General features: G+C 38.7%; 1 protein-coding gene across 2 annotated transcripts in view; it reads left to right on the forward strand.

Annotated features, from left to right (window-relative positions):
• The window catches only part of PDLIM3 (PDZ and LIM domain 3), a 30,862-nt gene extending 16,587 nt beyond the window's left edge, over window positions 1-14,275 (forward strand). The window contains exons 4-8 of one of the 2 annotated variants that reach the window (XM_032413633.1): window positions 3,226-3,293; window positions 8,015-8,278; window positions 9,896-10,026; window positions 11,841-11,952; window positions 13,550-14,275. In XM_032413633.1, the coding sequence (XP_032269524.1) occupies window positions 3,226-3,293; window positions 8,015-8,278; window positions 9,896-10,026; window positions 11,841-11,952; window positions 13,550-13,739 (765 nt within the window). In that variant the 3' untranslated portion in view covers window positions 13,740-14,275. Of the gene's footprint in view, window positions 1-2,664; window positions 2,853-3,225; window positions 3,294-8,014; window positions 8,279-9,895; window positions 10,027-11,840; window positions 11,953-13,549 lie in introns of both variants that reach the window. The other variant, XM_032413632.1, reaches the window with a different exon arrangement.
• Window positions 14,276-17,559: the final 3,284 nt, after the last annotated feature.

Raw genomic sequence — 17,559 nt, forward strand, 5'->3', positions numbered from 1 at the left:
TCTGGGAAAAATAAACACAAGAGCTGGACTACATTGACTGGTATATAATTTTTTTTTTACTGGTATTTTCTGATACTAATGATTTTCCTGAAAAAGTAAAAAGGAATTAAAGTGGAATAGCAAACTTCTCATCAGTTTTGTCTCTTGATTCAGTTTGACCATCAACAATGATGTAAGATTTGGATAGAATGTTGCCTCTCCGTGCCATACTTAAATGTTTACCTTTGATGTATACACTTCATTATGCTTTTTTTTGGAATGACTCTAGCAGCCCATAAACTAATGCTTTGCAAAGCCTAAATACAAATGTTTGAAGGCTATCTTAGAAACACTTCCTTTTATGATCCTTTTATGATTATGTGCAGAAAAAAGAAGGTGTTTTTTTTTAACAAATTACCATTTGCAACTTCTGCAATATATAACCCAAAATGAAAACAGCAAAGAAAAAGCTTGGAGCTCATTAACTCATATGCTGTTTTTTGGAAGCACTACTAGAGATTACCAGTGCATAAATATTTCCAGAGAAGTTGCCTCATTTATATGACAGTCACCATCCATGTTTATTTATCATTTTAAGACTAAGAAGTAATAAGGGCAGAGACATTTTCCCCATAAAACCATCATATGGCATTAACTAATTTTTATAATTTTAATTCTATTTACCAAGATCTTTAAGGTATACTTAAATTAAAAGAAAAACATTTTTTTAATTCCACAAAGCTTGAGTCCTTCAGTTCTGCCTGATTCATTTAATTAGCCTAAGAAATTTAAAATACACCAAAACTAAATGAGACAATTAGCCTTCTGTCTTCTTTCATACCAAAAAGAGTAACAAAGGCTTGAATCATGGCCACTGTCATTACTTACAATTATTTCCATTTCAATTTTTCATACCATAATAATGGCTAATCAGAATGGTTAATCATAAAAACCCAATCAAAATTCATTATTAAGTCAGCCAAAACAATCAGATGGTACCACTACATCAATGTTTGACTACACACGTTTTCACAGGTTGTGGGATTCAGCGTTTTTCTAAAGCCAAATTTGGTTGTTTCGGTCATTCTGCCACCTAATAACGGCAGCTATCTTGTCACCCAACCAACTCGTAGGCAGTGAGCCACTCTTCTGGAGGTAAAAATAATGAATCAGTAAGATATTAGTCAAGCCAACAATACTCTAGGATCACAGGCTATTGTATTCAACTCAGACCTTTTCAAGTTCAAGAGGCTGTTATACTATGCTGTCTGAGGTTGATGAGAGAAAAGCTGCTCTCTACCACCTCACTGATTTTCACGTTCCATGAGATTTGGGGCAGCTGGAGTCAAAGACTCCGCTAGTATTTGAAGCTGCACCTCACTTCCTTTTATAACTGCCAACAGACCTGGATGGAGGAACAGGAACTATCTGTGATGACTGCCTGCTCAGAACCAAAACGAAGCATTCTGTGGCATGGGTCCCTCCAGGAAGTTGTTGGTGTTCTCAAGCACGAATCTCTGTGCAAAACTCTGATTCCACCCCCTAAGAAAGGAAGACAGTCTCTTTTTCTAACAAAAAAGCACCATCCCACAACTTATTCATTTGTAATGACAAGGAGGGAAAAAAATGACATGAGTAAGAATATCACAAGGCCTTTTTATTTTTTAATAAAAACAGCCTCTTTTCAGTAACACTTCAAAGAATCATAAATGTTTGTACTTAGTTGAAATCTGTGTGAAAAACTGGTGGCACATTCACAAAAGTAAATGAAGTCGATGTGAGTGTGTGAGTGAAAATATTGGAAAGATTTATCTTACTGATCCTGCCAAATGAAAAGATTTGGAAAGAGAATCAGCTTGTGTGTATTTTAGCCTTCCCTTTTGGTTTTCTTCTGTTCCTTAGAAGAAAAACATATTTAATGACTTTACAAAATTATAAATCTATATAAAAATTGGAAAACCTGCTCTCATAGGGAAAAATCATCTTTTAATTCTTATTATTTGTTCTAAATTTAAGGTTAGACCTTAATGCAAATTAAGAATTTTGTTTTTTACTAATGATGTACTATATGTTGGCTAACTGAAATTTAAATTTTGAAAAAAAAATTTTGTTTTTTGTGGTAGGTATTAAGAAAAAAGAAAATTTTACTTGGATTAGTTAAAGTGATTCAGTATAGTCATTCACAAATGCTCCCTCTCTTTCTGATTGTTTCCCTCCTCCATTTCCTAAAATGGAGTAACTTTTATTAAGATAAAAGCTCTCTATTAATAGAAGAGAAAGCAAACGTAAGTTCTACTTGAGGAAATGTGAAGTATAATAATTATTCTAAGCCCCAAATCTCATTTCTGACACGGAATTTCTGTCTTCAAAGGAGTCATATGAGAATTTCTTAAAAGCTATAGATGTAAAAAGTCAGTAGGGCCAGACAAAAGGTATAATGTTCGAATTATTTTATAATATTTAAGTAAGATCAATTCCTTTGCACCATTTTGTGGCTGAGTACAGCACATGTAAAGTTCACAGAAAACATAGAAAGTTTTATATTCACCTCCTCCTTTAACCTTGCCATGAATCTTGCAATGGGGTAAAGAAGCCTTGATTAACAATAGCGATGCTGTTGGTTTGCTCATTAACGGCTTTCTTGTGCATTCTGTGGCTCTGTGTATTTTGTCTGCCATTGTACAGGAGTTCAAACCTATTGGTACCGCGCACAACAGAAGGGCCCAGCCTTTTGTTGCAGCAGCAAACATTGATGACAAAAGACAGGTAGTGAGCGCTTCCTATAACTCACCAATTGGGCTCTATTCAACTAGCAATATACAAGATGCACTTCACGGACAGCTGCGAGGTCTCATTCCTAGTTCGCCTCAAAAGTAAGTATCTGACTGGGTTTCCGGCCACCATGCTCTTAACAGTGATAGTACGGTTTCTTTTCCTTTCAAAAGTTCAGCTCTTGCTGTTTTATTTTTACTTTCCTGAAGGCACGATCAGATTTTTAGCTTAAAGACAAGCATCTAGAACATGGTTCTGATGTTCTGGAGTCCAATCTGCCAGTTCCTGAACATTTCTAGTGAACAGATGCTTAAAACGAAGAAATCACTCTGGTTCCATTGTCACCCTTCTTAGTCATGTCACTATTTGGTGGTAAATAATCCTCTCTGTACAATTATCATTCATTTACTTTTATCTTAAAAAAAAAAAAAACTATCTTCCACTGAGGAACTTTTTAACCCTTTGTTTTTACAGGATGTGAACTACTTTGAACACAAGCACAATATTCGGCCCAAACCTTTCATAATCCCAGGCCGAAGCAGGTCATAAGCTCTGAGATTTTGATGTCTGGAGTGCATGTTTCTTTAATAAATCCTTACTAATCACTAAGAAGAGTAACGCATAGGTGTTTGGAGTGACTCTGTTCATCCTGAAGCTTATTTCAAAAGCAAAAGAAACAAACTCACTTCACAGAGCAGAGGAGGCCACTAACCTCCATTTCTGAGAATAAATACTGACAAGATTATAGAGCTGTGAAAAGTTAGGCAATCACCACGTATATTTATAACTAATACCCCTGCTGTTCTGAGGAGCCCATCCAGGACACAGTGACCTTTGAGGCAGGCAGGTGTACCCCATTCCCAGGTCAGGAAGGCCCAGCCAGCAGAAACAAACCTGGCAACCAGCCCCAAGTCAGGAGTAAGGAAGCAGGTGGGGCCCAGTGGGAGTCCTGGTGCAGCTTTCTATGTTGGACATTCTCTGAAGAGGCCACCTCAACACCTGCTTCTCACTGCAACTTCAGCCCGCTGGGTAATCCCACTCGTTCTAGCTCTTACATAAAAATAACTCTGCATTCTTATGGATCCTTACAAAGAAAGAGGCCACTTGAAAAGGAACTTTTCCACACGGGGGAATATAAGTATAAGGAAAGAGTTGGGAGAGAGGGAGATATGTTGGTTACCCCTCATGGAGAACTGTGTGCACACAGCAATAAGAATGAGCAAGCTCTTCATGGCTGTCAATCAGAGAAATAGATCATCTTCAGATGATCCTTTTCAAATAAATATCTTCTCTAGAAATTGTACTTCAACCTAAGGGGGGAAATTAATGCCCTGTGTTAGCACTTTGGGAAAGAGTGACTTTAGGAAACCGCAAACCCATTCCTCTGACCTCAGCCACATTAGTCAGCCCCGAGGAAGGAAGTTGGTGGTTAGGATTATTGACTAATGATCTATATCCAGTGTCCCAAACTAGTGGCCCATCTGATTAGTTGACAGTGTTTTACATAATCCTCCTGTTGTTAAAAAAAAAAAATGAACTTAGTAAATGCCTTAAGATGGAACATCTTCTCTCCATCCTGTCAAAATGCCCATCATTCCTGATACCTGGCCCATTTTCATACATGTGTAACCCTGCTAGCCCTTGGGGGTATCCAAGTTTATGATACGTGCTCTGGGTGGTCAGTCATCAATTGATATATGATCTCCTTATGCAGGCCTTTCCATAAACTGGAGTCAGGGCCAGAGGATTATCTCAAAATAAGCTGGACAATTTTGTGATATCAGACTCAGACAGAAGCAATAGAGTGGAAAATCAGGAGACGATGCTAAAAAGGCAGTGACTACCAAGTACATCTCCCCCCACTAGAATAGAGCACCTTCCATCTTCCCAGCACCTAGAAACAAGGCTGGGACAGACCAAATGCTCCATAAATGTTCATTAGATAAAGGAACAAAATCCTAAGAGTACCTGATAATATTTTCTGATGGCAAGAAGAAACAAAACTATCACCCCTCTCTCATACATGCAATTCTGCACAAGCCTTTTTTACTTCTCTTTTTCATTCTCTGGTTCCCATTCCATTTTCCTCTGAATCGTCTCCCGATTTCTCCACATTCAATAGCTTCCCAGCCCCACCCTGATACCATAACACTAGATTAAGAGTAAAAATGCTATGTTACTATTGAATAAATATATATACAACTTTCTAAAGAAGCATCGTAAAATTAATACACTTGCATTCTTTTGACGTTGGTTTAACTATAAGTTCACTAATCTGAACTATAGGACTTCAGGAGGGCATTAGGGTGACACAGATCTTGCCTTTGCTAAAGACCAGTAACACATTTAATTTTATAAAAATTCAGGGAAAGTCAGAGAGATTTAGGTAGCTAATGGCCTTTTTTTATATTTGCATTTTAATTCAAAAATGGTAATAGTGACAAGCCCCTCATACTTTTGTCATTGTAAGGTGCCTTTCAATATAGCTGAATTTGGGAGAGGAGAGAGGAGGAACAGGGATGAAAGACAGGCACCAGCATTTAATCTTAAAGAATTGTAAAAATGCCTCTACTACCTTTCCTTTCTTCCTGTGTCCTCTCACTATTTGCTCTAGCTTCTGAATTCCTTGTTCTTACCAAATGATTCTTTTGTCATGGTGGAATTTGAGGTGGCTATCCACCAAGCTACAACTACACATCAATGAACAATTTTTTAATCAGAAGTAAGTGGGAGATGCTAGATTGCTAATATGTTAATCTCCCTAGGGCCTTACTGATAGTTATGGTTCTTTTAAGTATTTCATAATTGAATCATATTAGAAAGTCAGTATTTTCATATGCAAATATGTAAATTTAAAAATTTTATTTTATGATCCAAATGATAAAATAGAATCTTGTGAGTGGTTTTTGGACAGGTCACGTCAAGAAGTTCCTCCCAAAAAGCCTGTATACAGGCCAGGGAAATCAGTTCTCTGTCTGATGATCTACAGAGACAAGAAGTAGTTGAGTGTATCACCAAGCTTACAAGTGGTCTTGCCAAGTCATTAAGTCAAAGTCAAAGAAATCTCATTAGTACCTACATTTTCAGTCACAGGAATAGGTAGGTCATGGTGACCCATGATACTACCCACAGGGACCGGAGTCCATGAAAACTATTTATTTAAATCATCAGTTCAAGAGATCTTGTAAAACTGCCCCAGAAATTTATAAAAGGTCATTCGTGTTTGCTTAGGGTTTACTTCCTATCTCTTCAATAACTATGGGCCCCTAAATAGAATGAGAAAGAAGCAAGGCAATAGAAGACACAATCCTTGCTTAAATAAAATTATATACACAAACATGCTATATACAAGATTACTAATTACAACTACAAGACAAGGTCTATCTGTAAGTTCTGACTGCTCATAGTTTATCTATCTACTCTATGTCTAGCTCTATGCCTGGCACCCAGTAGGGTCAAAGTAGCTATAAATGCTTGCTGACAAGGTTCACTATTTTAAGCCCAACTCTCCCAAGATTTAACTCAGTGTTTCAAATCCCAAAATTACAATTTAATATGCTTCATTGCACTTAACTTAAATCAATATAATCCTGAGTAAACTGCACTATAACTGAAAATTTACTTTTATTTTTTACCAACTGAGGTCGACTTCAGGAGCTAGCACAGTGTGGAGCTTACAAAAATGGTAAATAAGCCACTGGGCATTTTGTATGTGATTAACCAATTTAGAGATTGGGTTTTAAATAGGCTCTCAACAGCCAGGAAGTGAAGGAGCACACCCATATGTACTTGCCTCATTTAGGTCATGCAGGTGGTTGCAATGGATAGCACAAGACAAAAAAATTTAAAAATCCATTTTGTGACATGGGTTGTCCAGACTAAGCAGGCTACAACATTGATGAAGTCAACAAAGTCAATGTCCAATATCCTTTTGGTTTTTGCTGTCTATATGGGGCTAAGGTTAGCATTAGTAGCCCTAGAGAGTAAATGCAAGAGTCATACTTAAGCCCTAAGAGAAAATGGGCTTTGAGATAAACACATCACATAAATTGTTCTCTGTCTGGAGTTTATAGCAACACTAACCTGCAAGCATGATAGAAGTTTACAAATACTAACGTTTCTTTTGGCTTAGTCTTAAATGACTGTGCTTTAAAAAAATGTCAGTATATTCCATTTTCTTGTAAAATGCATTTCTCACGCTGCACTTAAAATGCATGTAGAAAAATGACTTTAGTCATTGGTGCGTGAGCTGTTAACTAGCCTCTTATCCAGATTCATAGAGAATATGAAATCTTCCTAGCTGTTCTCGAAATTGCATGACTGGCCTTTCTCATATTTTAATAACAAGTCTCCTCAATTGATCTTTAAAAGGAAATGAGAAATATGCATGGAAATACATGTGTGCCTCCAAAATTGTTACATGAAATAGCTATGTATGAAAGAAATATAGCTTAGCCCTACGTAGTATCCAAAGAGTCTAAGACCACCTTATTTGCCCTCTAATCAATTAATTTCAAGGTGACAAGCATTTATTGGCTGTTTCTAGAGCCTGTCTTAAATCACTGAACAGTTTATTAACGTGTATTCTTCACAAAATTAAAGAATAAAAGTAGAAAAAGTTAAAATCTTAACTGTAAGACATTTACAAAATAGCTTTAAAACATAATCTTTATCACAGAACCTTCAAGTTCCCAGTTACTATTCAGTGGAAGCCTAAGTGCATTTCGGAAACATACTTCTCATGAAATGTTTAGCCTAAGTATCTGATTGGATCTTCGTGCTGCGTAGTCCCTTACTAATTGTGAAGGATCATTCAGGAATATTTTGATTTTACATACTGCAGCTCACAAATGTAAAAGGACATCCAGCCAATGTCATTTCCCTGCACCACTTGTTTGTGATGTGGGCCAGTTTAAAATCATTCGGCCTATTTTTAAAAAGTAAAGATAGCTGCATCTTTTCTACCTCACATACAACTCTGTGTGTAACCCTCAACATGTTGCCCTAGCAGAACAGAGCCAAAAAATGCAATATCACCTGTAGTTTTTAATTTTCTTGCACTTTTTTCAATCAGGAATTTTGAAATGTCTTCCCTTTGTAAAACACACCCTAGCCAGAAGTAACCGTTTCATTTGAATTTGATTTAATGCACATCTTACTCTCTGTCTTCAATTCCTTTTAACCTCTCTGTCCTTGTTCTCTGTGTTCTGTCTGGGTTTTCTGATTCCTGTGTCACCTCTGTGTCACACGGTCATTAAAACAGTGGATGCAGTACTCCGTCCGGCATTGATGGTGGCAGCGGACGTAGCACCCCTTCTTCTGTCAGTACTCTTAGTACTATTTGCCCAGGTGACTTGAAAGTTGCTGCTAAGATGGCCCCTAACGTTCCTTTGGAAATGGAACTTCCCGGTGTGAAGATTGTACATGCTCAGTTTAATACACCTATGCAGTTGTACTCAGATGACAATATTATGGAAACACTTCAGGGTCAGGTTTCAACAGCTCTAGGGGAAGCACCCTCAATGAGGTAATGCGAGTCTTTTTGAACCATGGGCATATTAACTAAACACGTGGGCGATGTCAACCTTACGGGTGTCTTTTAACATTGTCGTAATTCAAAGAAAGCTATGTGGAAAGCTTTAAAGAAAAAAATACTAGGGGTGTATTGCAAATATCTAGACCTAAAGATAAAAGTGAGTTCAAGAATTAACTAAGTAGAACTTTACGCAACAGAGCACAGAACAATGAAATCAGGGAAGGAACAAATGTCCATCTCCTTTAGAAAGCCACAGTGTTCTTTACAAATGTCTGGTACAGTACTTCTCAAAAGTAACTTACAATCTAGTATACTCTATGCTTCTTCTTTGGGGGTCAAAAATTGGGAAAGGAATGGGAGGTTCAGAGGAATTTTAAGAGATGACACCTCTTGTCTCTTTTAGTGGTAGCTTGTGGAGAGGTAATCATTTTTCCATTTAGATTTTTTACCATGAATAAAGTTTTATAAGCTCAAGCTATTAATGTAAATATTTAATTTCCATCGGTCCCTATTTTGGCTATTTCTTCTTTATTATGAATATTTCCTCAAAGTGCTTTTGCCATCAAGTTTTTTCAAATAAAGACTTACAAGATAAAAACTTATTACTTCTTTCAGTATTATATAACCACTTTTTATAAATCAAAATTTTATAATGTTTTAGAGTACTATGTAACTATATCCCAAAATAGCTCTAGGGATGAATACAATGAGATAATAAAGCTGTAATGTATCTCAAAGCCTTTTTGCGAAGAATTTCAGATATATAAGATGATGATTTTAAGATATGATATAGGTAGTAAAAATATGTGCAGATAGCAACTACCTTTTCTAGATAATGCAATTAAATGCCATTAAATAATAAAGCATTTAGTGCCTGACATGTAGTATTATTGAGGCATTTTCTTATTGTTCATCATGAATTATATTTGTAGAATATTAAAATAAAGCTGCTAATCATTGTTGTAAGTGAATTATAATGTGCTTATTAAAAAACAATGTAATCAATATAACTGACAGATCTATGAAAGTTTCTACATTATGTATTTTCACATAAAAGCTGAATTTCTTCCATTTATAAGCAAAACGATAACTTTGTTGTTTTCAGGAGTTAACAAATTAACCCTAAAAACAAAATTAAGCCATACCTTTCAGCTTAATATCAGAAATGAATCTGAACTTTACTGACAATTTTATGACTGAGAATAATCAAACTGGGCTCACTCTTGCACTTCCTACCATCTGTATATTGTCTCTTTTCTGAGAAAAGTTAATTTTGTTCACATTATAATTATATATCCATCAGACATGAGTGTTATTTTTTTTATCACTATTCCCTAACAGTCACATTGTACTTGCCCTCTAAAGTATTCTGCCAGATGGAGAAGTGCTGATGTGACTCCCAGGTTAATGAATGACATCATGAAAGTGACCCATGTGAATTCATACCATATTTTTAACTGTATAGAGATTAACTTGAAAATCCTGAATCTTTGCTCAGGAGTTACTGCAAATATAGTGATTATTGCTGATCCATGTCTTGTGGCTTCTTGCACATTCCATGCCTCACAACGCTCCTGACACTGCTTCACATGCCATCCTGTGTTTCAGTGAACCCACAGCCTTGGTGCCCCCCCAGTCAGATGTGTACCGGATGCTCCATGACAATCGGAATGAGCCTACTCAGCCTCGCCAGTCGGGCTCCTTCAGAGTGCTCCAGGAATTAGTGAATGATGGCCCTGGTGAGCAGCCATGAATACCTGCTGGAACAGTATTGATGGAGGAGAGGATAGCAAACATACTGGGAATGAAAGACTAAAAATTGATTTAGTTCAGTGATCAATGAATCTTTCCTCAGAAAGATTTGGATGGCACTTGGTTTAGAAAAGGAGCTTCCAGAATGTATCCAAGTAGCCACCAACCCGGTGATAAAAGGACACCAAAGACAAATTCCATCCATAGTAGTCAAGGGGCTAGTTTGGCTCAAAAATCATTAGTTAGAATTTTAAATGGATATTGCAAAATTTCTCAGCCTCCCCCTGCTCCACGGTGTCATCATCATCAAAATTTTAAAATAACACTGAAATGAACCCTTACTATGTTCCAAACCCTGTGCTAAGTATCTTGCATACTTGATCCCTTAATCCTCCCAATAACCTGTGAGACAGGAACTATTATTTTTCCCTTTTAACAAACGAGAAACTGACACACAGAGAGAGTGGATTTGTACAGAGACACAGCCAGTAAGAAGCAAGGCTGAATCTCTAGCCCACTACTGCTGTCCTCAGGGCTCATAATCTTATCAATGTTTTTCTACGCCCAAAAAGATATACACAGTCTTTTAAAAGTTGCACAAAAATGGGGCGCCTGGGTGGCTCAGTCGTTAAGCGTCTGCCTTTGGCTCAGGTGGGATCGAGCCCCGCATCGGGCTCCCTGCTCAGTGGGAAGCCTGCTTCTCCCTCTCCCTCTCCCCCGTTTGTATTCCCTCTCTCGCTGTGTCTCTCTCTGTCAGATAAATAAATAAATAAAAACTTCAAAAAAAAAAAAGTTGCACAAAAATGCAAAATGCCCTACTAAGTTGGCTATTTAAAAAAAAAGAAAGAAACTTACAAGTGTTGGTGAGCATGTGGAAAAACTGGAACCCTTGTCCATGGCTGATGGGAATGCAAAATGGTGCAGCCACTGTGAAAACCAGTATGGTATTTCCTCAAAAAGTTAAACACAGAAATTACTGTATTATCCAACAATTGCACTCCTGGCTATATATCCAAAGAATTGAAAGCAGGAACTCAAAGAGATACTCATACACCGGTATTCATAGCAGCTTTATCCACAACAGCCAGAAAGTGAAAACAACACATATGCCTATCAACTGATCAAGGGATACACAAAATATGGTCTACCCATCCAACAGAACATTAATCAGCCTCAAAAATGAATCAAATTCTGATACATGCTGCAATATGGATGAACCCTGAAAACATGCTGGGGGAAATAGGCCAGACAAGAAAGATAAATCTTGCACGCACCCACCCCTATGAGGTACCTGGAATAGGCAAGTCATAAAGACAGAGAGTAGAGGTTACCGGGATCTGGGAGGAAGGGGGGATGGGAAGTTACTGCTTAATGGGTACAGAGTTTTTGTTTGGGACGATGAAAGAGTTCTGGAAAGAACTGTTGGTGATGGTTGCACAACCTTGTCAATGTACTTATTGCTACTGAATCACATGTTGAAAAGTGGTCATTATGATCCATTGTATGTTCTGTATATTTTACCACAATAAGAAAAAGAAAAAAAATGCCAAATGTTCTCTGATCCTTTTCGGCATTTTATAACAGCTCCCTCCAACAACAATGACAACTTTTAACAAATCTTTTTTGGAAAGGCCCTACTTCAGAACAAGTGATGCTTGAAGCTGTCCTCCTCCTTTTGAGATACTAGTTCTGGCGCAAATTAGGAATTCCTTAGGTTAAAGTGAACACCTTAAAATAGAAGTGAAGTACAAACTGTAGCCAGCTGTCCGCTTGCCATAAATGGAAACACTTTGTTTTTCAGATGACCGTCCTGCTGGAACTCGGAGTGTGAGAGCTCCAGTTACCAAAGCCCACGGCAGTGCTGGCAGCGTTCAGAAGATGCCAATCTGTGACAAATGTGGGAGTGGCATCGTGTAAGTTCCAGTTTTAACCCAGGCATTCACTCTAAATCTCAGTATCCGCTCTCGGTTTCTAGTCAGTGACTTGAACTATGTCCACAACATTTAGCACATTTTGACCAGAACTCCTTCAACATGCCCTAAAATTGGCATATAATGTGAGTCAGCAACAATCTGGACTTATAATTTCAGATATATTCCCATTAAAAAAAAAAAAAACTGTCCTCAAAGCATATTTTAAAAATTGCTTCCGAGAAGCATAGCTTCACTTCAAAAAGCCCTCCCTTGGTTAATGTGTAGTCTTTAAATACTTCCTCTTTTGTATAAACTGAAGAAACCAAATATGAGGGTCATCAGGTTGTTCATGAAAATACATTATCTTTACTCGGTTTCTTAGGTTGCACATATATTGAAGTATAACTTTTAAAAATACAGTCAGCTTCCATGTCAAGGGCCCTTGTGTTTGCATAGCCACACTTGCTAATTCAAATCTCCAAGTGAACCAGATCACTTCAATCTCCCCACTGCAAACGCCCCACATGGTCCCTTCTCCCAGCCCTTTACTCTGTGCCTCTATATTAGCTCACACACTGAGGCACCATCTGTCCAATGATCCAGGATTCATCCCAGGAGGACAGTGGGCGAGAAGCCTGGTTAGAGCAATGAGGGGAATGTGACAAAGAAAGAAAGAAAAAGAAAGAAAGAGAGAAAGGAAGGAAGGAAGGAAGGAAGGAAGAAAGGAAGGAAGGGAAAGAGAAAGAGAGAGGGAGGGAGCAAGGGAGGGAGGGAGGGGAGAGAGGAAAAGAAAGAAAGGAAGAAAGAAAGAAAGAAAGAAAGAAAGAAAGAAAGAAAGAAAGAAAGAAAGAAAGAAGAAAGAAAAAGAAAGAAAGAAAGGAAGGAAGGAAGAGAGAAAGGAAGAAAGAAAGAGAAAGAAAGACAGGAAGAGAGAAAGGAAGGAAGGAAGAGAAAGAAAGAAAGAGAGAGAGAGAAAGGAAGGAAGGAAGGAAAGAAGCAGGACCGGCAGCTCAGGAGCAAAGAGGATCTCATAAAACACAATAGTTTATGATGGTACCAAAAGCAATTACTGCTCCCGAGTTGGAGTAAACCGTTTTGACAGCCGAGGTGAGCCTACCCACCCGTGGAAGTTCCGTCTCTGCCCTTTGCCCTGTTTTCCCCGTGCTCCATAGAGTAGAGCCCGCAGCGCCAAGACAGAAAGCCATCAGAGGGACTTCTAGATGTGTAGGCAAGCTCGGCCAAAATCAGAATCCTTTGCAGAGGTATTTGCCGCATCTGTATCATGTGTTCCTCTATCGGCGTAGATCATGAGGGAAGATCCTATAACTTTTATAGAAGCGACTTGTTTGAAAAATGGGGAGAAGAGTCGCACGTCAACACCCGAGACAACCCCGTGACGTGTCATTATGGTTGTCTCGGATCCCCCTGGGGATGACATCAGCCTCACGGCTGTGCGGGCCTTCCCGCTGGAAGGGCTGGCTGGAGGCTGTTTCCTGCGCGTGAAACAGACAGCACCCGCCTATCTGCCGCGCTGCTTCCCTTTGCATCAGGTTTTCGGCCTTGTGTTTGTCACCCCGTCTTGTCTTTTCCTCACCAGCGGCGCCGTTGTGAAGGCGCGGGACAAGCACCGGCATCCGGAGTGCTTCGTGTGCGCCGACTGTAACCTCAACCTTAAACAGAAGGGCTACTTCTTCGTGGAGGGGGAGCTGTACTGCGAAACCCACGCAAGGGCTCGCACGAGGCCCCCCCAGGGCTACGACACAGTTACTCTCTATCCCAAAGCTTAAGTAAGCCTTACACAGACCCGAGCACGCACACACTCACGCGCACTTACACACGAAGACATCGGCGGCTTTGGGCAGAAGTATAGCAAACGGTTGGCTCCAAATCTAAAACCAAGGCTTTTAGACGTTTTTCTTCCTGTTACTGAAGAACAGGAAGCAGGAGACAAATGCCTGTTATAAATGTACTCGGAAACATACACTTAGCTATGTGTTTTTTCTCTCTCGGGCTAGTAATAACTTAAGGACATTGAAGGCAGTAATTTTTTTATATGTCATACCCCACAATTTATATTTATATTGTGACATCAAGAGATTCGGGGGAGTCTAATTATCTTTCCTTAACAAGCTGATTTTGCAATTGTAGTAAATACCAAATGACGATCTTGTATTCTAACACAACCTGCAATTGTCTGTTACCTGTTTTAACTATTATAGTGCATGTCAGAAAGAAATTCCCTAGATTTCTCTAGTTTCGTATTCAAACAATTATACCACCAGATGCAACATACATAATAAATACATAAAATATTTTTAAAATACCTAATGAAGTGGCATTCAATGAATTCAAATAAAATCAACATTCCAACAAGAGGGTCCAATCATATCTTGACATGTACACTAACAACTCGGGTATTTTAAGAAAAATGTGGCTTCTTCAGTTTCCTATACTGTTTCTTATAAGCCCACAATTTCTGCTGATAGGAGGGACATTTAAATTTGCTAAAGGTAATTCAGTCCCTTTCCCATAAAAAACAGTTTCTTGTGCTTTGAAATGGTCTCTTTCATTTTATAAATGTTCCTTTCAGACGAAATAGTCAGTGACTTCAAGGCTCAGACCTCCCTCAAGGCTGTTTCTTTATGCTCAAAATTTCACCACTGCTGCCGCCTCCTTCCCAAGATGTCATCTCCAAGAGGAGACAGTTTCAGGGCCCTCCTGAGGAAGGGAGGGGGCTGCTAGTCTCCTGGGATCCTATTGCATCCACTGCTAAAATCCATGGTTTCATTTGTGGTCTGTTTTCTCCACATGGTTGGGAGCAGGCAACAAACCCACCTCCAGCATCATCTCCAGAAGTCTCAGCTCTTCCCTGGAGGCTTGGATCCTTGTATCTCAGTGAACTCCATCTAGCCCCTGGCTCTGTCTTATCACCTTGCCTCTCACTTTGGTGGTCACATAGCAATGCCCCTAACATGCGTGTCTTACCTACTTCCCATGCTCTCACTGGGGATATATGGGAAACTTCTGAAAATGTCCCCTCCACATAAAACCATGGGAAACTGGCAGGATGTGGAGAGGGGGAGGTAGGGACTGTCTTGGGCCCTTTGTCTCACCCCCTGGTCACAAATTCATCTCTACCCTATTATCCTACCCTCTACATCTATACCCTACCCTGTGGGTCTGGAGCAGGTAATCTCCTATTGTCCCAAATGGAAAATAGGGCACACGTTGTATTGCTCTGGAATTCCCCCAAACTTAACTAATTATTTCTGACCCTGACCTAAGGTTTGGATCCAGTGAGAGGAACCACAACACATACCTGGACCCTTAGGCATTTGCGATTGCAACTGGAGCCCCTTGCAGCAAAACAAATTCATTAACAGAGGCATTAAAATAAAATAAATAAGAAACTTAGAGATCAAAGAAATGAATGTATCCAAATAGACTATATTTTTTGTTCAGATGTTATTTTAAAATATTTTGTTCTGGGAAGGACATAAACTTAAAAGCTTGGAAGCTAGGGAGAAAATAAATAGTAACTGACTTAGAAAACTCAAGAAAGCTGAAATCCAAAGCAGCAGTGGAGAAAACTGAAAACCAACCCAATACACCCTCCAGAATCTTGCAAAGGTGTGGAAATTAACAGCACTGGTATTTCTGGACTAGAAGATAAAGGTGGAATGCCTATCAGGAGCAGCAAGTAGAATCTGTTTGAGAAGTATTTAATCCCCAGAGCTGTTTCCTCTCTTACCCCTCATGGCCCTTCCCAGTGGTAGTCTGCTAGGTATTATTGATAGAAGGTTAAGCAACATCTCAACTGGAGTCAGGAAGCAAAGCTGAGGATATGTGTACTGTACTAAAAAGAGGTTAAATTAAGAATGAAAGATTCATGATAAAAGTGTACATTATATTGTATATTAATGTACATCGTATATTAGTATATGGTAGAATAATAATGAACGGCTTAAGTTCACATGTTTAATAATGAGTTAAAAAAAATGGTAGTGTAGGGACGCCTGGGTGGCTCAGTCAATTAAGGATCTGCCTTTAGCTCAGATCATGATCTGGGGGTCCTGGGATCGAGCCCCACATCAGGCCCCCTGCTCATTGGGGAGTCTGCTTCTGCCTCTATCCCTCCCCCCCCCCGCCCCCGCTCATGCATGCTCTCTCTCTCTCTCAAATAAATAAATAAAATCTTTTAAAAATAAGGTAGTGTAGTTTTTTAAAAAAATAGTATAGTTCTAATCTGAAATTTGAGAGAGATATGGCTTAAATCTGGTAATTCAGACCACGTGACCAAGGCTTGTGAAGCATGCCCTGAAGTTGCATGTTTATTATAGTTAATAAAAATTATTCTTTCAACAATTAAATCTAGAAATTTTAACATGTAGAGAATTAATAAATAGAAATGAATGCAATAATATATATATAGAAAACCCTAAAGACTCCACCAAAAAACTACCAAAACTGATAAATGAACGCAGTGAAGTCAAAGGATACAAAATCAACACACATAAACCTGTTGTATTTTTTTTTTTAAGATTTTATTTATTTATTTGACAGAGAGAGACAGCGAGAGAGGGAACACAAGCAGGAGGGAGTGGGAGAGGGAGAAGTAGGCTTCCCACCGAGCAAGGAGCCGGATGCAGGGCTCCATCCCAGGACCCTGGGATGATGACCTGAGCCGAAGGCAGACGCTTAATGACTGAGCCACCCAGGTGCCCCAACCTGTTGCATTTCTATACACCAATAATGAAGCAACAGAAAGAGAAATTCAGGAATCAATCCCATTTACAACTGTACCAAAAATAATAAGATACCTAGGAATAAACCTAACCAAAGAGATAAAAGACCTGTTCTCTGAAACCTATAAAATACTGATGAAAGAAACTGAAGATGACACAAAGAAATGGAAAAACATTCCATGCTCATGGATGAGAAAAACAAATATTGTTAAAATGTCTATACTACTCAAAGCAATCTACACATTTAATGCAATCCTTATCAAAATACCAACAGCATTTTTCACAGAGCTAGAACAGGCAAACCTAAAATTTGTATGGAACCACAAAGGACCCCGAATAGCCAAAGCAATCTTGAAAAAGAAAAGCAAAGCTGGAGGCATCACAATTCCAGTCTTCAAGTTTTATTACAAAGCTGTAATAAAACAGTGTGATACTGGCACATAGATCAATAGAACAGAATAGAAAACTCAGAAATAAACCCACAATTATGCGGTCAATTAATCTTTGACCAAGCAGGAAAGAATATCCCATGGGAAAAAAGACAGTCTCTTCAACAAATGGTGTTGGGAAAACTTGACAGCAACATGCAAAAGAATGAAACTGGACCACTTCCTTACACCATATACAATAATAAACTCAAAATGGATGAAAGACCTAAATGTGAAATCTGAAACCATCAAAATCCTAGAGGAGAACAAAGCAGTAACTTCTTTGACATTAGCCATAGCAACTTCTTACTAGATATGTCTCCTGAGGCAAGGGAAACAAAAGCAAAAATAAATTATTGGGACTACATCAAAATAAAAAGCTTCTGCACAGCGAAGGAAACGATCAACATAAATAAATGGCAACCTACAGAATG

Source organism: Phoca vitulina, unplaced genomic scaffold (assembly GCF_004348235.1).
Source record: "Phoca vitulina isolate PV1807 unplaced genomic scaffold, GSC_HSeal_1.0 scaffold15, whole genome shotgun sequence".
In the NCBI taxonomy this organism is placed as follows: Eukaryota; Metazoa; Chordata; class Mammalia; order Carnivora; family Phocidae; genus Phoca; species Phoca vitulina.